Consider the following 24,591-nt stretch of genomic DNA (forward strand, 5'->3'; position numbering starts at 1 on the left):
TGTTAAATGTATGGTTATGGAAATGGGCATTTAACTACATGGGAGAAATAAGGTGAAACTGAAAACCGGGGTGGAAAAACAGAAATTTTTACATGGTATCAGAGCTTGAGTGCTGAAGGGCAGTTTGGGACAGCAAAAGGAAAAATTACAGTCGCTGATTTTTCACTCAGAAAATTCCAGCAAGCTGATTTTTTCATAAACAGCAGTTTTATCTTTACTACAGCAGTGCTATTTTTCAGTTTTAGGACAGTAGGATGTCATTGGGATTGAGGGTGGAGGATAGGCTGGATGGGCATATAAATTACAGCGTTTGGAAGGAGAGAATGCAGAGTATCTTTGAGGAGGCAGAAGTCTGGGATATCATGGTGCATACCGCACAGAACCCTGTTGTTGTGCCCACTGATGTTACTCAGTTGGCTGAGTATAAAAAGAAGAACAATAAGGGTAAGAGGCTGATTCTAGACGGAATCAAAGACCATTGCATTCCTCATGTGAGAGGAAAGAGCAATGCCCATGAGATGTGGACAGCGTTGTTCAATCTCTACCAGAGTACCAATGAGAACCGGAAGATGGTCCTGCAAGAGAAGCTGAAGAACATTAAGATGGGGAATGATAGTGCAGCTGGATATCTCACAAAGATTACCAATGTGAGAGATGAGTTGGCAGCGATTGGAGAGGCCATTCCATCCACTGAGTTGGTGCGGATTGCAGTGAATGGCCTCCCCCGTTCATGGTTGAACTTTGCTGATGGGGTTTGTGCACGTGAGACCCTTCCCACATGGGAGAGGTTTTGGGATGATTGCATTCAGACAGAGATCATGAAAGGTCAGCTTGGGGCAGCCAAGCCAGTTGAGCTGGATGAGGATGTAGTACTGGTGGCAGGAGGCAAGAAAGGCAAAGGGAAGAAGCAAGCTTCCACAAGCGGTGGTGGGGGCAAAGGCAAAGGTAAAGGTAAACAAGGGAACACACAGAAGGACTATTCCAAGGTGAAGTGTTGGAATTGTCAAAAGATGGGACACTATGCAGTTGTGTGTCCGGAGAAGAAGAAAAAGAAGGGGAAGAACCAGGACGTGGCAGCTTCAGCAGAGATTGAGGACTTTGCTGGTCGTTTTGACCGAGAGTTTGCGTTCACTACGTGTGAGTCCTCTAGTACAAGATCACCTGCCACACAGGTTCAGAGGGAGCAAAGGTGTACAAGTTTGCATTCCAGCCCCTTTTGGCATTGAGCAGTAGTACCGACAGCAGAGCTAGCAGTTCTGAGTTGTGTGAGATTTGGCACCGCAGGATGGGACACATGTATCATGGAGCCTTGAGGACATTGCGGGAGATCACTACAGGTGTGCCAGATTTCAGTACTGATCACTTTGATACTTGCAGAGGTTGTGTGATGGGCAAGTTTGCCAAATCCCCTTTTCCCAGCAGTGACAGCAGAGCGACGGGGATACTTGATTTGATTCATTCCGATGTGAGCGGTCGGATGTCTCATGTTTCCTTGAGTGGATATGAGTACTATGTTTTATTCATTGATGATCACTCCAGGAGGACCTGGATTTATTTTTTAAGGACCAAGAGTGAGGTCTTCAAGCGGTTTCAGGAGTTCAGAGCTCTTGTGGAGACTCAGACAGGTCGAACGATCAAGTCCTTGAGGTCGGACAATGGAGGAGAGTACACCCCTGGAGAGTTTGTTGACTATTGTGCGGAGGCAGGCATTAGGAGGGAGTTCACTGTTCCTTACAACCCCCAGCAGAACGGGGTTGCTAAGAGGAAGAACAGATCCATCATAGAGGCTGCCAAAGCCATGATACATGATCAGGGGTTGCCATTGTTCTTGTGGGCAGAGGCCTGCAACACAGCTGTTTACTTGCAATACAGGAGTCTGCATCATGCCTTGGGGCACATGACTCCGGAGGAGGCTTTCTCTGGGAAGAAGCCTGATCTTGGTCATCTTCATATCTTTGGATGCATTACATACTCCTATATACCCAAGGAGAAGAGGACCAAACTAGAGCCCACCGCAGAGAAGGGTATCTTTGTGGGCTACAGTGAGACCTCAAAGGCCTTTCGGATTTACATTCCTGCACAGAGGAGAGTTGTTGTCAGACGGGATGTGAAGTTCGAGGAGGACAGGGCCTTTAGGAGGTCACGGGAGTTAGAGTATCTGGATCAGCCAGACCCTCAGCAGCAGTTGAGTCAGTCGCAAGGATCCAGTGGGCAGGGATCAGGAGGATCCGGAGGTACATCTGTGAGGATGTCAGGTCCATCAGTGAGCAGTGGCTCGCCGAGCCAGAGGGGTGGTGCTCCGGGCAGCATGCAGAGAAGTTCACTAGGGAGTCCACTGATGGACAGTTCACACGGTACCTCAGCTTCTACAGGTTCAGGTGCAGGCAGGAGGACAGCAGACAGACAGTCAGGAGTTCAGGCTACTGATGGTGATGAGGAGGAGGAGTTTCATTCTCCTATGGGAGAAGCATGCTCAGGGAAGAGGAAGCCTAAGTGGCTTCAGGACACCTTGAGAGATGCCACATCTGTTGCTGAGCCGAAGAGGCCGGTCAGAGAGAGTAGACCACCTGAGAGGTTTTGTAGTTATATGGCGATGGTTACCAGCATCCTTGACTCTGAGCCTTCTAGCTATGAGGAGGCAGCTAGCCAGCAGGTCTGGAGAGAGGCCATGCAGGAGGAGTATTCTTCTATCATGAAGAATGATGTTTGGGAGGTGGTGCCGAGGCCTGAGGGAAAATCCATGGTTACTTCCAGATGGCTTTACAAGGTAAAGCATGCTGCAGATGGCAGCATTGAGAAATTCAAAGCGAGGTTTGTGGCTAGAGGGTTCTCCCAGGTAGAGGGAGTTGATTATGAGGAGACCTTCGCTCCCGTGGCTCGATATACTTCGATCCGCTCCATTATATCGATAGCAGCAGAGATGGGTTGGAAGATCCACCAGATGGATGTGAAGACCGCATTTCTCAATGGCTTCATACAGGAGGAGGTGTACATTAAGCAGCCACAGGGCTTTGAGGTGCATGGGAGGGAGTCCCATGTGTGCAGATTGAAGAAGGCCCTTTATGGCCTGAAGCAAGCTCCCAGAGCTTGGTACTCCAGGATAGATGCATACTTGCAGGGGATGGGTTTCACAAAGAGTGAGGCAGATCCGAACCTTTACTTTATTGTGATTGGTGAGGAGCCTCTCATTCTGGTGCTGTATGTGGATGACTTGATCATTACAGGTGCAGAGAGACTCATAGAGCACTGCAAGAGAGATCTTGCGGCGGAGTTTGAGATGAAGGACATCGGCTTGATGCATTACTTTTTGGGTTTGGAGGTGTGGCAGGAGGAGGGGCATTTCTTCCTGGGGCAGGGGAAGTATATTGTGGACATCCTTAGCAGATTCCACATGGAGGATTGTAGACCCATGTCGACACCGATGATCACCAACTGGAAGAAGCTTCATGCTTCGGATTCCGAGTTGGTGGATCCCACATTGTACAGGCAGCTGATTGGTTCCTTGATGTATTTGGTCAACATTAGACCAGATATCTGTTTTGCAGTCAACACGATGAGTCAGTTTATGTGTGAGCCTAGGAAGGTTCACTGGGTGGCTGCAAAACACATTTTGCGGTACTTGCAGGGGACAGTGGATTATGGTCTGGACTACAGGCAGGGAGATGGAGTGAGATTGGCAGGATACACTGATTCTGATTGGGCAGGTTGTGCTTCTGATAGGAAGAGCACTTCAGGGTGTTGTTTTGGGTTGGGTTCAGCAGTAGTGTCATGGTTCAGCCGGAAGCAGCAGTCAGTAGCACTGAGTTCAACGGAAGCAGAGTATATGGCAGCCAGTCTAGCTAGTTGTGAGGCCATCTGGCTTCGCAAGATGTTGTTTTGCTTATTTGGTCAGCTGTTGAGACCTTCAGTGATTTACTGTGATAATCAGAGTTGCATTAAACTCACGGAGAATCCAGTATTTCATGACAGGTCAAAGCATATCGGGATCAGATATCATTTCATCAGAGACTATGTTCAGAAGGGAGCTGTGAAGCTTGAGTATATTTCCACTGATGAGCAGGTTGCAGATATCCTTACCAAAGCCTTACCACGGGGCAAGCATGTCTACTTCAGAGACAAGATGGGTGTGGTGAGGAACACCTTCCTCGGTAAGAGGGAGTGTTGAAATTTGGTACCGGAGGACAGGTGGTTCCCTTAGGCTTTGATCTTTGGCCTAGGGAAAAGTGTCCAAAAGAATTTAATTTTTCTCCTAGAGTGACTTTATAATTTTATAAAGTTAAATCTAATTTAAAAGTGACTTTAAGTGATAAAGTTATTAAGTCTAATTTTAAAGTGACTTTTATAAAGTCAATGAAAAATTAGAAAGGAAAAGTGACTTTCGAAATAAATGACTAAGTGGGTCTTTATTAAAGTGAGGTGAATTAAAAAATAGAAAGTGAGATTTAAATGAGCATTTAATCTCAACCATTGATCTAAATCTATTTCAGCCATTGGATTTAGAAATCACCCAAAAGTCACTTGGATCACCCAAAAGTCACTTGGAGTTATATTAAAGGAGGAAAAGGTCATTCATTCTTTCATGAGCAGATTGAGAGAAGGAGAGCAAGAGAGCAAGAGAGATTTCTGAGCAGGAAGGAGAAGGAGACAGCAGCTTGGCACACATTCCAAGGCAGCAGTTGAGTAGATTTGTACAGCTGATTCAGCACATAGTGAAAGGCAGATTTTTGCATAAAAATCGAGGAGCAGTTTGCTGATTTTTCTGCACACAAAACGGAGGTCGTACAACATTTATTGCTGTCCTGTTTGCTGTAATTTCCAGATTGCTGAGGCACGGGAAAGGAGATAAGTTGTAAATTTGCTTGCTGATTTTTTGCTGAATAATTCTCACTGTAAAAAAGACAATTTTCAGAAATAAAGAAGAGCTCTCAAACTGGTTTTCCCCAAGAGTTGTAGGGGGTTTTTCCAGGGTCAAGTTGACCAAAAATATCAGTGTTTTAATGTGTTTTAATGGCTGTTTTTAATTGCTGATTTTTAATTCTGCAATTTCCAGCATTCTGAAAAATTTCCAGAATTTGTGTTTTCAGCCATATTTATTTTTTTCAGTCTGTTAAATGTATGGTTATGGAAATGGGCATTTAACTACATGGGAGAAATAAGGTGAAACTGAAAACCGGGGTGGAAAAACAGAAATTTTTACAGGTTTGACCAAGGTTGACTGCCCTAGTTTAAGGCAGCAGGGTGATTACAGTTGACTGTTGTTTGACTATGTTTTGGGGTTGTTTGAGGGTTGCTTCTTCTTGCTTTTGAAGGACTAAATGACTGGGAAATTGACCAAACATATTGAAGGTCAATTTCACCTTGTTTGACCAGATTTGACTTTGCTAGTTAAGGTTTACTGTTGCTGTCATAAAATTACAGATTTATGAATTTGTACTATTTCTCTCTACTGAACTATTGAAGATTAAAGAAGAATTGATCAAAGGTTTTCCCCACATTGGGGTTTGTCCTTGGCTAGCCACCACATCTGGTGTCTCTTGTTTTGGCTTGTTTTCTGTCGATCTATTAATGTTCTATATGCACTTTACTTTATGTTTATGTGATTGCTAAACAGTGGCTAATAAGAAGAACTGAAGTAAACTGCTCTAAGCATAGAACATATCATAAATTAACATGGTATCAGAGTTGAGGTGAAGACAAAGCAAGAGCAAGAGCAAGAGCAATCATTGAAAGTTGTTGAAGCAATCTCAAAGACTTCATGGGGTCCTCATCACACTTCCCCGCTGAAGACAAGCTGCGTCAGAAGTCTGACTATCACCGATGGAAGATGTCTCTCGATCTGACATGAGAAGAGCAGGAAGTGTTGGACCATGTGAGAGGCAAAATCGTTGAGCCTCCATCAAATGCATCCGCTATTGCTAGGAACAAGTGGACCACGGGAGAAGTCAAAGCAAAGAAGATCATCCAGGACTCTATCGACAAGCGCCTGGTGGCCTATGTTTCCGAGCTGACCATCTCCAAGGAAATCTACGATAGACTGGTAAGTTTATTTAAAGTTAATGATGCAAATCAAGTTTTGTTCCTTAAGAATAAGCTGAAGGAAATTAAGAAGGGAAAATATGACAGAATGTAAGCATACTTCTTAAGGATCACTAAGATCAAGAATGATCTACTATCAATTGGGGAAGTCATTCTTGACAGGGAACTGACCATCACAACTCTCGGAGGGCTCCCATCTGAATGGTATATATTCAGAATCACTCTTCTCAACAATAATGTAATTCCTGGATTTGCAGAATTGATGGCAAGATGCATTCAAGAAGACAAGGACAGAAGAGCAGGAAATGTCTGCACTTGGAGGTAATCCTCTGCTTTCTCCTCTCATGCTAAAAGGAGAAACAATTTCAGGGCTAAATCTAAAGGAAAGGTCGGACCGAAGGGTGGAAGAAAAGGAAGATGTTACAATTGCAACAAAATGGGCCACTATGCAAGGGAGTGCCCTGATAAAAAGGACTCACATCATGACGATGATCAAAATCACTCCCGAGGCAATCAAAGGAATGGCAGGTTCAATGGCAAAGGAAAGAGGAATGTCGGAAATCAAGGAAGTGGTCAACCCTCCAAGAAGGCAAGAAACTCCAGGTATGAATCTAACATTGTTAACAATAAGCAAGATGAATATTATCTACCAGCGGCCCTCTCTACTACTGCTCCCCCAGACTCACTGGGAAATTGGCTTATTGATAGTGGTGCCTCAAGGCACTTCACTGGTTACAAAGAAGCTCTCTCTAATCTGATAGAGAAGGAGACCAACCTGGAAATTGTTCTTGGGGACAACTCAAAATATCCCGTGAAAGGCGTAGGGAATGTCACTCTTCAATTGAATCAGGGTAATACAATTCATTTGCAAGAAGTCCTATATGTACCTGATCTCAAAAAGAACCTGGTGTCCATTTCGGCAATGGAAGACAAAGGCTACAAGGTGGCCTTCATCGATGGCAAGGTACGTGTATGGAAAAAGAATTTTAAAGATGCTTTCACTCTTGGGTTTCGAGTTGATTCATTATATCAGGTCGGAGGAAGTCTGTTGGGTGTCATGTCTTGTGACACATCTCTTCAGTCTGAACTATGGCATCGGAGGTTTGCTCACCTTCATTATAAAGCTCTACCCAATGTGAGACAAATGGTGATAGGGATGCCCGAGTTCAAAGTAGAGCAAGAAGGTGTATGTCCGGGATGTGCCGAAGGAAAGCTCAAAAGGGGACCATTCCCCTCAAGCCATAGCAAGACCTCCGATATATTGCAGTTGGTTCACTCAGACATATCTGGTATGATGCCTGTGAACTCCTTGGAAGGATATTTATATTACCTCACTTTTATAGATGATTATTCTCGCAAGACTTGGATATACTTCTTGAAAAAGAAGGATGAAGTGTTATCTTGGTTTCGTCACTTTAAAGCCTTGATTGAGAATCAAACCGAAAAAGATCAAGATCTTAAAGACTGATAATGGGACTGAGTATGAATCCAATGAGTTCCATGACTTTTGCAAAGAGGTTGGCATTAAGAGGGAGACTACAACACCATATACTCTTAAGGCTTCCGAAGTTTCTATGGGCCGAAGTTGCAAATACTACCGCATATGCTCAAAACCGATGTCCTCATCAAGCATTGGGTTCCAAGAATCCCGAAGAGATGTTCACTGGTAAGAAACATGACGTATCTCATTTTAGAATTTTTGGAAGTCCTATATATTTTCATGTGCCGAAAGAGAAAAGAAATAGATTGGGTGCATCTGGAGAGAAGGGAATCTTCGTGGGCTATAGCGAAAATTCTAAGGGCTATAGAATCTATGTGGCTGGTCAAAGGGAAGTCGAGATTAGCCATGATGTCACCTTTGACGAAGATATGGCTCTTAGCAAAGTTGACAATCTTCCAACTTTAAGGGAATCTAAAGAAGCTGACACCAAGAAACCGGAGGAAAAGGAAGATGAGACAATGCCCGATGTGGAAGAACCTAAGGATCTTATTGATCCCCCTCTGCAAGAGCCTTCCTCTTCCAGGAAGAGGCCTTCATGGCTTAGGGGGACACCCAATGATGCTGAAGGATACATTGCATCTAGAGGGACTTTCCGAGAAAGTACGAAGTCGGCCAGGTATCAGGGATACTTGACCATCATGAGCACAAACATCTAAAATGAGCCTTCATCATTTGCAGAAGCTGTCAAACATCAAGTATGGAAGGATGCTATGACTGAGGAATATGAGTCCATCATGAAAAACGATGTCTGGAATGTAGTCCCCACACCCCAAGACAAAGCAGTTGTCACTTCGAAATGGCATTACAAGATAAAACATGGAGCTGATGGAAGTGTTGAAAAGTATAAGGCTCATTTTGTTGCTCGTGGCTTCTCTCAGAAGGAAGGCATAGACTATGACGAGATGTTTGCACCTGTTGCCCGATACACCACCATCCGCTCGATCATAGCCCTTGCTACTTCACAATAATGGAACCTACATCAGATGGATGTCAAGACCGCATTCTTGCATGGTTCGATCAAAGAGGAAGTCTATGTTGAACAACTCGAAGGATTTGAGATTCATGATCGAGAATCTCATGTGTGCAGGTTGAAGAAAGCCCTCTATGGGCTGAAGCAAGCACCCCGAGCATGGTATGAGAGGATCGATAGCTACTTGATGAAGTTGGAATTCACTAGGAGTGAAGGCGACCCTAACCTTTACTTTAAGGTTGAAGATGACAAACCTCTCATACTGGTGTTGTACATTCACGACCTGTTTCTGACAGGTGCAAACCCTCTCATTCACAAATGTAAGAGGGAGTTGGCTTCTAAGTTTGAGATGAAGGACCTAGGACTGATGCACTATTTCCTAGGACTGGAAGTCTGGCAGAAGCCAAGGGAGATTTTCCTATCTCAAGGAAAATATGTGGTGAAAATATTGGAGAGATTCGGTATGGTGGACTGCAAGCCCGTGACTACCCCGATGGAGCTTGACTTCAAGAAGTTAAGCGGTAGTGTTGCCGGACCTGTTTTACAAAATGCTACTGAGTATCGTCAACTCATCGGAGCATTGATGTTCTTGGTGAACTGTCGTTTGGATATATGTTTTGCAATCAACACGTTGAGTCGACACATGGTTGAGCCTCACCACACACATTGGATTGGTGCCAAGAATCTGTTGAGATACCTTCGTGGCACAATCACTCATGGGTTGAGATACACTGCCGGAGATGTGAGATTACATGGATATACCAATGCTAATTGGGTAGGCAGTGTGGTGGACCGAAAGAGCACTTCCAGGTGTTGTTTCTCTTTGGGATCTGCCTCGATATCCTGGATGAGCAGGAAGCAGAAGTCGGTGGCTTTGAGCACCGCTGAGGCAGAGTACATTGTTGCGAGTATGGCCTCTTGTGAGGCGGTCTGGTTGCAAAAGCTCTTCAGTGAGCTGTTTGGATTTACATTGGATACTACTGTGATCTTGTGTAACAACCAGAGCGGGATTCGTTTATCAGAGAATCCTGTATTTCATGATCGCTCCAAGCATATCGATATCAGGTACCTCTATATTCGGGATATGGTGCAGCCGGGAGCAATAAGGCTCTGTTGTCGTGCGGATTGACACGACAACCCTCGGACCGGGGGCTGTCACTCTGATCCCCAATCCCTCCGTTTAAGCCTGTCTCCCGCGGCTAAGGGGGGTAGTCCCTGTGAGATGATGAGACCAACTGTCGACCAGTTGGTTGGGAGACACGAGACACGATCAAAATAAGCACTAAAATGATTTGATTAATTTAGCAGACCAGTGCCTTAGAACGATTACTGGTTAGATGACATAGAAACATAAACCGTGAACAGCAATCATTTGTCATCACAAGGTCCTTAGAATGATCAAAACGATATCCAGCAATTGAGAATTTTCAAAAAAAAATGAATGCTTTAAACCACCACGAATCATAAACCATTAACCAGATATCAATTTCGCATCTCGATTTGAAAAAAAATTAGATCTCAGCATGAAAGATACGACAATTCCTGAAAATGACTGGATCTGACGAAGAGAATTTTCCACAAAAAAAAAATTATACTTTTTTCGAAATTTATTTTTTTTTTAAATAAAATCTAAAAAATGAAAATTAGAAATCTAACTATTTAATCAAAAATTAAAATCCTAAACAAAAAAAAGGCTAAAATCTATTAAAACAAAACCAAATGAAACTGAACTAAGCTAAAATTTATTTAAAATAAAACTAAATAAAAATGAATTAAACTAATGTAGACAATTGAATTATTTACCAAAGAAAAAACTACACTTAAAATCAAAATTTAAAAAAAATAAAGCTTAATTCTATTCACTTTTTATTTTTTACCTTTTCATGACTTTATATCAAATAAAAAAATCTAAAAAAAGAAACTATTTAAAACACTATTAAAATCTAAAGAAATACGAAACTATTCTAAACTACGTCTAACCCTTTTCACATTATATTTAAAATACAATTTAAAAAATCTAAAGTAAATAAAAAATTGAAACTATAATGAAAACCTAATCTAAATAGCTAAACTAACCAAAACGAAAGCGCATAAACGAATGTAACAATCCACTGTGCATAACGTGATACCCTACGGCGACTGAGAAGGCGGAATCGTGAACCATAAAGAATTTTTGTGCGATGATGGCTCAGGTAAAAATGAATCGGCCTGAAGCACACGCCAGACAAACTGCAATGAGTAACCCTTGCGATGTGAGAAATGTGATCAGATCTTAGGTAAAAACAAAATTCGCACTTCATGCAGCGGAAAATAATATGAAACGTTTTGGATTTTCCCTCGTTTGTTGATTGGCAAGCTGCACGCGGGTCTGCAATGCTTTACGGAATGAAACAGAATGAACAGCAGCGAGATATCACGCGAAGGGCAAAGATTTCGATGGCGCGAGGCAGCGAATGGCTTTGGACACAATGTATAGATTTGTTGGCGAGGTAAATGAAATATTTGCAGGGTTTCAGGTATAATCTCTTGGCTGCGGTAAATAAAAGACTGAATGAAACGAGCAACTGGATGAGAATGCGAATTAAAAAAACGCCACCGTAAATATATGCTACCCACGCACTGCAAATTTATGATAAACCAAGCCAGACTACAGATTTGCAAGAGTTGATAAATGCCAAGATCCAAAAATCGTGACCCCGGCTCAGATTTTAAACACAAAAAAATTTTAACGCAGGCAGAGGCAACGATAACACTGTAGACGGCAAGAAAAATATACGAATTGGATTTCAGATTTTACCTGTTACGCAAAAAATTTATTACCTTTTACCGCGCGTGAATGAGACTTGATGCCGTGCGTGACAAATTTTGGATTGAAACCACTGTTTGTGTGCTTTTCCCTTAATGCATTCAGCAGTTTCTTTTGATGGCAGGTAAAAATGATTCCCCTTGTATATGCAGAGAGAACCTTCCTCTGTTGACAGGAATTGCTCAGCCAATGCACCGATATATGAATGGATCGCCCCAAAGATTTCGCCCAGGATTAATGTATACTTTGCAGCTTGTGCAAAACGCTTGCTACCGAAAAGCTAATCAGAAATTAACCTAAAAACCCTAAACCCTAATGAAAACTGCATAAAATAAATTTGAAACCCTAGAACAGCTAATTAATGTACAGATTTGGCCCCTTTAACAACCAGATTTAGCAATAAGCACGGAAAACATTTTAAAGAACTGAAATTTCAGATTGTCACTGTGAAGAACTTCAAAAAATCTCTCATGCAAACTTAGAAAAATAAACCGAATGATAGACCCAGGATCAAATCCAACTGGGCTCAGCAAAAAATGCTTGCGGGAGTTGACTGGTTCAGCCGAGAACTTCCCCTAACGCCCACAATTTTCCTTCAGAAAATGTTTTCTGCACTGCTCAAAACAACTGTCAATAAAGAGGGCAAAAATGCTGCTAGATCTCAGGAAGTAATGGAGATACCTGCCATTACTTCAGAAACCCTAACAGCACCCAAACCCCAGCAAGTGAACAAGATACCTGTGCTCACAATACTCTACAAAAAGCTATTATTAACGGCTGAAAATAACATATGCAGAAAATGAAACAATCTCACAGCATTTTAAGAGAGTAACACCACCAAGATATGGACCCCAAAGTCTTCTTTTATTAACCAGAAACAGATTTACAAGAGAGCTTCTTCAGTATCAAACTCACAGATCGAATGATCTCAAATGACCACCTAAGACCCTATATAAAGGAAATGATCCCAACGGCTAGTTCGAATGATCCATGTAGAAATGATCTCGACCGTTGATGAGGATCAAGACATCTCTTGATCTCATCCGTCGATTTATTCACTTAAATTTTTTAATTTTTTATTATTTATTATTTTATTTTTATTTTTTTTATTTTTAAATTTTTTAAAAAAAATTATTATTTTTTATTTATTTCATTTTTAAAATTTTTTAGTATTTTTTATTTATTTCATTTTTAAAATTTTTAAAAAATTTTAATTTTTTATTATTTATTATTTTATTTTATTTTTTTTAATTTGTAAATTTCTTAATTTTTATTTATTTTATTATTTTATTTCATTTTTTAAATGGATCATCGAACTAAGCCTTTGGAAACATCACCTAGGACCTAGGACTTCGGACTCACGAGGGGATATAAAACATTTTTCAACCCTCAAGACACATTACATCATGACTTTTACAACTTACATCTCAAGGGGACAAGCCCACTTAACACAGACCCTCATAAATCACCCAGTTCTGCGACACAACCATAATCTAGCAGATTAACACACTAGGATTCTCCTAAAGTTCTAATGACAAAATCCATCCCGGCTTTGGGGTCAGGTTTGAAGGAAAACTCTGCCGATCCATGGATCGGTGAGACAAATAACCTTCCGGGACGTAGATTACCACTAGAAAGTTAGGTCCACCTAGGCAATTCACATACACGACTCATATCTGCTAAGATTATTTACAATTAATACATGCAGACTGGGTTTACAATTAGATTGATCAAGCTGTTGATGACTGCTGGATGGTACGGACACGCTGACCAGGTGCTGCCCTTTTCTTGCAAAGAAAAATGGGGTGTACTGCATGGGTAGTTGACCGGTAGAGGTCAACATCTGGCTCTACTTGGAGACACGTTGCTGCTTGCAGGAATGTGAGAATCCAGAATCTGCAACCATACAACACAAAAATAAGTAGCGTCCATCCAAAAATCATCATATAACATTAAGCACAAGAAAGATAAAAGCTCTTCATTTATTGACTATCTAAAACAGAAACAAAAATGCGGAAAAAAACAAGGAGTAGGGTTAGAAATACGATACAAAGGATGCCCTACGACATCAGATGTGTTCAATATAGTGCATATTGAGCATTTGCCTACTTTCAGGCAAATCTGTCGGCTGCTTGTCGGATGTGCCATGTCCAATTTTGCATATGGTAGGACTCTTTCCTATTCGAAAATCAAGTTGCTCACGGCCGTCTGATGCATCAAATCTTCTTCTTATTTTCTTTCTCTTACATTTTTTCTTTCTGGCAGGTTGAATTACTGATGACCTGGAACTTTCTATTTCAAAACTATCAGATGAAGTATGCGTGATATGTCTTTCTTTAGCCCGCATCTGATCTTTATCATTCTTAAGTCTATCCGGATCACCTTCAATTAACCATCTTTCAATCGAATCAATGACCTCCTCATAATAAGATGGAGCTTGTTGCAGCACATGAGAAGGCTCCTGATCTATTGATGTCACCTGGTTTCTTTCATCTTCCAGTTGCTGAAACCTTTGAACTTGTATTTTAAATGCATCTATCTGACTAGAGTGTTCAACCTTTATAGCGTTGATTTGTCTGGCATGGTGCTCTTGCATGTGTTTTATTACTTTATCATTCTTTTCTTTTATGTCCATCAAGCAATGTTGCATGAAATTTATTTCTTCTTCATGATTCGCTTGCATGTCAGCCAACTGATTGTTATGATTGAACGTCATGATAGTCATTTCCTCATCCATAGTTAATAAATTGTTTTGCATAGAGTCAATTTCCCTATCATGATCAACTTTCATGGTCACCATATTTTCCTCTAAGACTGACATCTTGCTTTGCATGCTTCTAATTTCTGTTTCATATTTAGTTTTTATGGCCTCAATTTCCTTAGCATGCTGATTTTGCGTGACCTCAATCTCCCTATTACGTTTTTCCAGGTGGGTGCATAAAGTTTTCACATCATTGACATAATTAGTTTGATTGATTTCCATATTTCTCACCAGCATCATTAGATCTCGTAAAATTTGCTTTTGCTCTTCCCTTTCATTGTCATTTGTCCCTGATTTTCCACTATGATGATCTGCAATATTTCCGGTTGATGACACATTCTGATCTTGAAAACTTTCTTCAACAGCTGGATTTTTTACAAGATTACTTTCTTTCGTTTGCACAATTTTAGAGGTAGAAGGCAAGCTGTTTGGACTATCATATCTATCTTTAAAAGCATTGAGAATGTCTTGTAAAGAAGTGAAAAAATCATTAGGAAAATTATTAAACCAATTCAAGGCATCACCCTCTAAAGAATGGACAAATAGACGCATCTTGAAATCTTCATGATTATATTGAGGAAATCTACAATATAAGATCATTACACAAGTAAACATGTTTAAATGCTGTTTAACAGTGACCGAATCACCACCCGAGAACTTAAATAATTTAGAAATGGCCTCTTTCGGAAGATCATGGAGATTATCAGTAAAATGACATGGTTTACATGAATAATCCATGATGAACAGTAAGGGATGAAATGGATAATAGAACTAGATCTCTGCTCAAGAAAATCAAAAGATGAAAGAAGTGGAGTCGCCACCTGAACAATGAATCTGATTCTAGGATCCAAAAAGTAACCACAAGCAGATATGAGGAAAGCTTATTGTCTGGGAAAAATGAGAAAGTGGAGTCGCCACCCAAACAAGAAACACACCGAAGAGACACTGATAAGGCAATGAAAGATCCAAATGATAACCCCAAAGGTTGAATCTGCCAGCTCAAATGAGAAATGAGAAAGATGAGAAGATGAATGTCGATGAAACTTCCAGGAACAGAAAAACTCTGTCCCCGGCAACGGCACCAAAAAATGTTGGCGTTGTCGGGCCAGATGAAAAGATAAAAAAGAGAAGGACGATTGTCGTTGAAACGCCGAGAAAACAATGTCCCCGGCAACGGCGCCAAAAAATGTTGGCGTTGCCGACTCAAACGAATGATAGACAGATGAACGATGAATGATGAAAAGATGTTGAAAAACCAAGGACAGAAAAACTCTATCCCCGGCAACGGCGCCAAAAAATGTTGGCGTTGCCGGCCAAACGAATGATAGAAAGATGAACGATGAATGATGAAAAGTCGTTGAAATGCCGAGAAAACAATTTCCCCGGCAACGGCGCCAAAAAATGTTGTCATGCGGATTGACACAACAACCCTTAGACCGAGGGCTGTCACTCTGATCCCCGATCCCTCCGTTTAAGCCTGTCTCCCGCGGCTAAGGGGGGTAGTCCCTGTGAGATGATGAGACCAACTGTCGACCAGTTGGTTGGGAGACACGAGACACGATCAAGATAAGCACTAAAATGATTTGATTAATTTAGCAGACCAGTGCCTTAGAACGATTACTGGTTAGATGACATAGAAACATAAACCGTGAACAGCAATCATTTGTCATCACAAGGTCCTTAGAATGATCAAAACGATATCCAGCAATTGAGAATTTTCAAAAAAAAATGAACGCTTTAAAGTTTAAACCACCACGAATCATAAACCATTAACCAGATATCAATTTCGCATCTCGATTTGAAAAAAATTTAGATCTCAGCATGAAAGATACGACAATTCCCGAAAATGACTGGATCTGACGAAGAGAATTTTCCACAAAAAAAAAATTTATACTTTTTTCGAAATTTTTTTTTTTTTTCAAATAAAATCTAAAAAAATGAAAATTAGGAATCTAACTATTTAATCAAAAATTAAAATCCTAAACAAAAAAAAGGCTAAAATCTATTAAAACAAAACCAAATGAAACTGAACTAAGCTAAAATTTATTTAAAATAAAACTAAATAAAAATGAATTAAACTAATGTAGACAATTGAATTATTTACAAAAGAAAAAACTATACTTGAAATCAAAATTTGAAAAAAACTAAAGCTTAATTCTATTCACTTTTTATTTTTTATTTTTTCATGACTTTATATTAAATAAAAAAAATCTAAAAAAAGAAACTATTTAAAACACTATTAAAATCTAAAGAAATACGAAACTATTCTAACCTACGTCTAACCCTGTTCACATTATATTTAAAATACAATTTAAAAAATCTAAAGTAAATAAAAAATCGAAACTATAATGAAAACCTAATCTAAATAGCTAAACATACCAAAACGTAAGCGCATAAACGAATGTAACAATCCACTGTGCATAACGTGATACCCTACGGCGACTGAGAAGGCGGAATCGTGAACCATAAAGAATTTCTGTGCGATGATGGCTCAGGTAAAAATGAATCGGCCTGAAGCACACGCCAGACAAACTGCGATGATATACTGAATCGTAACCCTTGCGATGTGAGAAATGTGATCAGATCTTAGGTAAAAACAAAATTCGCACTTCATGCAGCGGAAAATAATATGAAACGTTTTGGATTTTCCCTCGTTTGTTGACTGGCAAGCTGCACGCGGGTCTGCAATGCTTGACGGAATGAAACGGAATGAACAGCAGCGAGATATCACGCGAAGGGCAAAGATTTCGATGGCGCGAGGCAGCGGATGGCTTTGGACACAATGTATAGATTTGCTGGCGAGGTAAATGAAATATTTGCAGGGTTTCAGGTATAATCTCTTGGCTGCGGTAAATAAAAGACTGAATGAAACGAGCCACTGGATGAGAATGCGAATTAAACAAACGCCACCGTAAATATATGCTACCCACGCACTGCAAATTTATGATAAACCAAGCCAAACTACAGATTTGCAAGAGTTGATAAATGCCAAGATCCAAAAATCGTGACCCCGGCTCAGATTTTAAACACAAAAAAATTTTAACGCAAGCAGAGGCAACAATAACACTGTAGACGGCAAGAAAAATATACGAATTGGATTTCAGATTTTACCTGTTACGCAAAAAATTTATTACCTTTTACTGCGCATGAATGAGACTTGATGCCGTGCGTGACAAATTTTGGATTGAAACCACTGTTTGTGTGCTTTTCCCTTAATGCATTCAGCAGTTTCTTTTGATGGCAGGTAAAAATGATTCCCCTTGTATATGCAGAGAGAACCTTCCTCTGTTGACAGGAATTGCTCAGCCAATGCACCGATATATGAATGGATCTCCCCAAAGATTTCGCCCAGGATTAATGTATACTTTGCAGCCTGTGCAAAACCCTTGCTATCGAAAAGCTAATCAAAAATTAACCTAAAAACCCTAAACCCTAATGAAAACTACATAAAATAAATTCGGAACCCTAGAACAGCTAATTAATGTACAGATTTGGCCCCTTTAACAGCCAGATTTAGCAATAAGGACGGAAAACATTTTAAAGAACAGAAATTTCAGATTGTCACTGTGAAGAACTTCAGAAAATCTCTCATGCAAACTTAGAAAAATAAACCGAATGATAGACCCAGGATCAAATCCAACTGGGTTCAGCAAAAAATGCTTGCGGGAGTTGGCTGGTTCAGCCGAGAACTTCCCCTAACGCCCACAATTTTCCTTCAGAAAATGTTTTCTGCACAGCTCAAAACAACTGTCAATAAAGAGGGCAAAAATGCTGTTAGATCTCAGGAAGTAATGGAGATACCTGCCATTACTTCAGAAACCCTAACAGCACCCAAACCCCAGCAAGTGAACAAGATACCTGTGCTCACAATACTCTACAAAAAGCTATTATTAACGGCTGAAAATAACATATGCAGAAAATGAAACAATCTCACAGCATTTTAAGAGAGTAACACCAGCATGGACCCCAAAGTCTTCTTTTATTAACCAGAAACAGATTTACAAGAGAGCTTCTTCAGTATCAGACTCACAGATCGAATGATCTCAAATGACCACCTAAGACCCTATATAAAGGAAATGATCCCAACGGCTAGTTCGAATGATCCATGTAGAAATGATCTCGACCGTTGATGAGGATCAAGACATCTCTTGATCTCATCCGTCGATTTATTCACTTAAATTTTTTAATTTTTTATTATTTATTATTTTATTTTTTTGAATTTTTAAATTTTTAAAATTTTTTATTATTTTTTATTTATTTCATTTTTTAAATTTTTTAAATTTTTTAGTATTTTTTATTTATTTCATTTTTAAAATTTTTAAAATTTTTTTTTTTTTTTATTATTTATTATTTTATTTTATTTTTTTTAATTTCTTAATTTTTATTTATTTTATTATTTTATTTCATTTTTTAAATGGATCATCGAACTAAGCCTTTGGAAACATCACCTAGGACCTAGGACTTAGGACTCACGAGGGGATATAAAACATTTTTCGACCCTCAAGACACATTACATCATGACTTTTACAACTTACATCTCAAGGGGACAAGCCCACTTAACACAAACCCTCATAAATCACCCAGTTCTGCGACACAACTATAATCTAGCAGATTAACACACTAGGATTCTCCTAAAGTTCTAATGACAAAATACATCCCGGCTTTGGGGTCAGGTTTGAAGGAAAACTCTGCCGATCCATGGATCGGTGAGACAAAAAACCTTCCGGGACGTAGATTACCACTAGAAAGTTAGGTCCACCTAGGCAATTCACATACACGACTCATATCTGCTAAGATTATTTACAATTAATACATGCAGACTGGGTTTACAATTAGATTGATCAAGCTGCTGATGACTGTTGGATGGCACGGACACGCTGATCAGGTGCTGCCCTTTTCTTGCAAAGAAAAAGGGGGTGTACTGCATGGGTAGCTGACCGGTAGAGGTCAACAGGCTCCAACATATCGGTACAGATGAGTAGGTCACCGACATTTTGACGAAACCCCTAGGAAAGGTCAAATTCTTGACTTTCTGAGAACAACTTGGTGTCGTTGAGAGACCCTCTTATGAGGGTCGTGTATGATGCATACATTGAGCTCCGGGGGGCTTGGGGTACTTCTTGGAGCGACATGGGACCATAGGGCCACTCACCCTCCCCTAGTGATGCGCTATGTACAGGGTGAAAGGTTCAACCTTCCCTTGTGATACCCCGTGGCAACCTTGGGGAAGGATGATTACAGTTCGGCCTTCCAAAAGTGACATTTGTCTTCAAGAGGCTTCGACCTGCTTTAGATCTTTGTGTAATTATAGTGGGGTTCAATCTAGCAGAGTTCCTCTTGTGTACTTTCAGACAACCACAGAACAGAAAATATAGCATTACACTCCAGGAGACTTCGATTGGCCTTAGACGGTCTTTTGTTTGCCACAAGATAACCTTCGCAACCTTCACAGGGACTTGACCTAAGCGACTTCGATTCTGCTCCAAGGTGCTTCACTCAAGTAAAAAATTCTAATTCGGTTCCAGGAAACCCCTTCTCAAAGATTCGACCAATTTGCTTTAAGGAGAAACTACTTCAAAATTCCAATATGCTCCAAATTGCAATCGCTATTGGATCTCAAACAATTTGTCCAGCTTCATAAAATCCCCTTGATCTACCTTATTTAGCTTCAGAACCCCGATCTGCTCCAGGATGTGCGTTTATTACTACAAAGGGAATGCAGATGCCACAGGAGGGTGACATCCTGTTTTCTTAAACCAAGAGGGTGAATGTTTATGATAAATATGCTCTGCCCAGAAGCCCTATATCATTTAGAAGTTAGATTTTCCTGTTGCCAGAACAATAGAATACCAGACCCACAGTTCAAACCAGAATTGTCCAATAACCTATGCCAGAAACAAGTAGAAAAAAAATAGAAAAAAGTTTACTAACTAGGGTGGAATCTTTCACCACTAAAATTAGTAGGGAAAAGGGGGTTTAAAACCCTTAGTGCCTCAGGCTCAAGAAAAGCAGAGACAAATTGATCCAATAATGATAATCCAAAATCGATTTATCCCTCTCATATTTATAGATTTCCTAGAGGGGTCTCTCCTCCTTTAATGACTGGGTAAATTTCACTTTAAACCCCAGTTTTGGGTTTTCTTTGCCCAGCTACCCTAAAACTCACCCAGAATTGAAAATTTTGGGGTTTCCTCTTCATGGAGGACTGTAGCCTACGGGGATAGATAGGCTATTGGGTCCCTTAGGCAAGTAATTTCCCAGAAACATTACATAGACGAATTTCACTTGAAAAAGAAAAAAAAATGCAAAAGGGATTTTTAAAGGTAAAGTTTATATTTCTTAAGAAAAACCATAATCAAAGTCTTATCTTGGAGATGTTCGTTAGGAAAAACAGTAATCAAAGTCTCATCTTGGAGTTGAGTAAAAATGAAATACTTGGACCTCAAGGCCCCCCGACTCACAGCTAAAAAGGTGAAGGCTAAGTGCTTTGATAGCCAAATGTTATCTCAGACACAGGCTTAAAACTTAACAGCCATATGCACTTAGTTTTAACTTTTTACCACAGAGGGACATGCGGTTTTTGGAAGACAATTTCTTTAACGAGAAGTTCAGTAAATTGGCCATCAAAATAATAATAGGAATATGTTTATATGAATATATTGTAGATTTAAAACGACTGTATATAAAAACTACTAATTATAAGTACTAGTAAGATTGTCAACTTTTTATAAGTACTTATAAAAAGTGCATTATGAGTTTTTAGTAATCATGTATATTTTTCTTGAGGTGGAAGGTTAGATCTCAAATTTTAAGCCTGGTAAGAGCTAATGACAAGCAATGAAATGTGTAACATGGGGATTCTTGAATTTAAATGAATAAGGCAAGAGTAGCTCTTTGCCCTTTACAAACCCTGAGATAGCATTCAAGTATTGATTAATAATACCCGCCCCTGGATGGAGTGATAGGAGAGCGATTGCCTACAGGCAGTGAATTGCTGCGATTTCCATCTCCTTTGGGCCGCAGCAGGACAGATGGGTGCACCACCAACCTGCCATAACATGCATCCAATCATAGATATGAGTGCACAAGTTCTGGTTATAATAGTCTTAATGATTTTTCCAGGCATAGTAACTCGCTGTATACTGGTTGTGTTCGAAATAGCCCAAATAGTTTGATTTCTCAGAAGTCTTTTGCGTTCTCCGCTATTGGCAAGATTGTTGGGTCCCAGGCGGAGAGGAGCCTCTCGTGGGTGGGTGCTTACCCTTTCTGTTGGAGAGTTTGCCGTGTCAGTTTTCATTTCCAACTTTGAACTATGGTGTGGAGGGGTTCAGACTGTCGCAATCGGCATGGTTGACCCCACAGTTCATCTCACGAGCTCAACAGGGAGCTGAATCCTCACAGCAGTCTTCCGCATACAAATCCCATCAGCCCTTTGCAGAGAAATTGAATCGACCAAGGAAAATGCATGTCTAGAGAGTGGTTTCATTCCCAATGCCAATATCTATGTGGAGTTTGGGCCCTAGATACCAGACACAGGCAATACTCACAGTAGAAACACGAGTTATTATCAGACTGTGGACCTGTATTGCAAAACTGTCATGGGCAAAGTCCAGTTGGATGCAATTCAGCTTCAAATCAAAGAGGTGGATCAGAAGGTTATGGCAATGGCCAAACGAGTTGCAGACCTGGAATTCACTGCACCTGAGAACACCACTGGGCAAGCTCCAAGCTCCAATTGTAGTAGACACTTCCCCCTCTTCTTAATCGCATTTCAGTTTTTCTTCTCTGCTGGAAGAGGCACCGTTGATGCCCTTATAAGTAGCATTAGACCTATAGATTGTTTTCTTTTTGTGCATAGCTCTTTTTTTAATTTCTCGGGACCTAGTAAATTCCCCGAAACGGTATAGACAAAAGCTTTACTCTTCTGCTACTGATCTGATCTGGTTTCATTAATGGCAGATCAGCAGCGTCTACATATAGATTTTACTCAGCATTAATATAAGATTTAGACTAGCTTTAAAAAAAGGTAATTGATCAAAATCCGATATGGAGGTTCAATGGGATTCTCAGATTTAAATGACTAGGACAACAGTAGCTTTTTGTCTTTTAAGAACCCTAAAATATCATTTAAGTATTGATTAAAAATAGGTATAAAATTTCCCGGAGATAGACATAAGTTAGAACCTTTTTTTCAAAATGTTTTCATAAAACTCTACAAGTATTACAATTACCGAAAATACGTCTGGCATTACAGAACATTCATTCTCACCAGGCATTACGAGTAACGACTAAAGGGAAAACCATTAATGACTATAACTTCATTCAACTAAGCTGCCTTAATCAAGATTATCCAGAACTTGCCCAACCACCTATTCAATCACCTGGCAAATTGAACCTTGACGGGTGGCCTCACGTGCAGCTGCTTTAATCACGAAAGCACGGCACAATTGGGCATCAGTAAAATAAATGAACTGGATGCCTGCGACTAAATTTAAGTACTGAATGTGCATTAACAGAATAGAGTGAGACTAGTGATTTGTTTTGGAGAACTGGAGTTATGTAAGGGCTCGCAATCAAAATATGTATGCTGATATTATTGTCAATGCGGCTGATTGATATGAAAATTGCTCTGCAATTAGCAGGGAATTTTGGAGCTTTAAGGCAATTTCGGGGCTGGTCATTGTTTCAAGCGGGAGTCGAGGGTTTCACTGGGCTTTACCGAAGGAGATAGATTCTGTCCCGAATGCCTACCACTCTTATAGCTTCGAAATAAGGGGCATGTCATACTCACCCTTACATTAGATTTCGGACTGAACCTGAGTAATGGAAAGTGAAAGAAAGAGTACCCTTGCGTCCCTGACTTCTACGACGAGATCGGCCAACTTGAGGCGCTCTCGGATGGCCCGAGTGGCAGCGGCCATGTGACCCGGAAACCAGTTGATCGCCCCTCCACTTGAATTGAACGCCATTTTTCCCAGAAGCTTTCCCATGCCTGCCATTTCTTCTCTGATAGCCACCAATGCCTTTGCTTGCTGTCGTGCTTTCTCCAGCCAATTATGTTGGCTATGACACTCCTGATTCGAGCTTCTTCCTTGCTTTTGTGACTCTCTCCTTTCTTTCAGACCTAATAGAGCTCTTTTCCCTTATCTCTAGCTGTAGTTTAGCCTACTTGAACACTGGCAGTTGGACAGCCACAACCACCAGCCTTTTATCCTTTGAACTCCCCTCTTGAGCAAAAAGACCAGCCTCGCCGTAGGCAATTAGGAAAAACTAAGACGACCGCGACCTTGAAGCAACACCACCCGCCACTAGAGAGGCAGCGTATGGGCAAGCAGCTATAGAGGCTGAAGATGGGGTAGCAAAAGTAGACCCTGTCGGTACAGCAGCAGTTTCTCCACCAGCCTTAACCGATGATCCAGTCGTCTCTGATCGTAATGTGTTACCTGTTCTTGATAACACGTGCCCAGTGAGTGAGTAAGTCAGTTAGTTAGTCAGTGGGTTTAGAACGTAGAACACGCATGCCTATAGGTAGAACACTCAATGGGCTAGGGTGGCCTCAAGCTTGTAGCAGCAATAGTAGTAATCAGGACCTTAAGAAAGACCTACGCACCAATATAGAGCAATAACCAGCCAACCGCTTAGACATACCAAAACCCACCAATTAATTGATTTATGGTCTCAGGTTCGCCTCTGAAACTAGAAACTGGTTTGTGTGTTATATCGTAAGTAATAGGGCACGCACTTATGGCCCTTTCTGTCCTTCAACCCCTCTAAAACCCTTCAGCACCATATCCCTGACACACACAACGTCATTGCCAAAACATAAATGCGCATATAGGATATATTTCTCATACTGTATGGTGGTATACCAACCAATTGCTTTGATCAGAAGGGGTTTAGAGGATTTTTTGAAAAGCTTTTCAAAATCGTAGAAACAAAAAGCGGAGCCACCGTTTACTTCGTGGGGAGAGTGTGTGGGGAGGAATGGAATGTTGATGAGTAATGCGTAAATATTATTGTGATCCAATTTTGGTCATTAAATATGAAATAACAAAGTTTGTAACATGGAAAATTTTAAGATATTCAGTTCTTCTTTAGTTCTAAATTATCAAACTCACAATTTGCTTATTTTTTAAATGTGTTATCAATTGATGGGTTCTTGCGAGATTGCTTTAATGTCTTCAACACAATTTCTAATTAGCTTCCTTTCGAGTTAATTAGCTTCCTTTCAAGTTTACCTTGAGTTAACTCCATGGTTAACAATCCTATATCCTTATTGTAATTTAATCATGTTGCAAAATATTTTTTAAAGAGTTACTTAGTTTACTAATAATGGCATTGAAAACAAGAGTGATAAGTGTTAGGGTATTAGATGTCATCATTGATTTTGAAGGATAAAAAAACATTTGCTTATTTTGAAGGGTAAAGGACAAGTTAAACACAAAAGTTATGTGGAGTAATGTTTTTGTTTTTGTTTTTTATAGATGTATTTTTTATTTTTATTTTTTTTTTATTTT

At 40.2% G+C, this 24,591-nt stretch overlaps 1 protein-coding gene across 2 annotated transcripts in view; it reads right to left on the reverse strand.

Annotated features, from left to right (window-relative positions):
- Nucleotides 1-24,042, reverse strand: part of LOC149235636 (short integuments 2, mitochondrial-like) — a 267,031-nt gene extending 242,989 nt beyond the window's left edge. For both annotated transcript variants that reach the window (XR_016246184.1, XM_089372163.1), the window contains exon 1: nucleotides 22,921-24,042. Coding sequence is in view for 1 of the 2 variants with exons in the window: in XM_089372163.1 (XP_089228289.1) it covers nucleotides 22,921-23,073 (153 nt within the window). In the remaining variant the exon portion in view is untranslated. The remainder of the gene's footprint in view (nucleotides 1-22,920) is intronic.
- Nucleotides 24,043-24,591: the final 549 nt, after the last annotated feature.

Source organism: Pinus tabuliformis, chromosome 8 (assembly GCF_031772625.1).
Source record: "Pinus tabuliformis cultivar Carrire ecotype Pingquan chromosome 8, CPIR1, whole genome shotgun sequence".
Lineage (NCBI taxonomy): Eukaryota > Viridiplantae > Streptophyta > Pinopsida > Pinales > Pinaceae > Pinus > Pinus tabuliformis.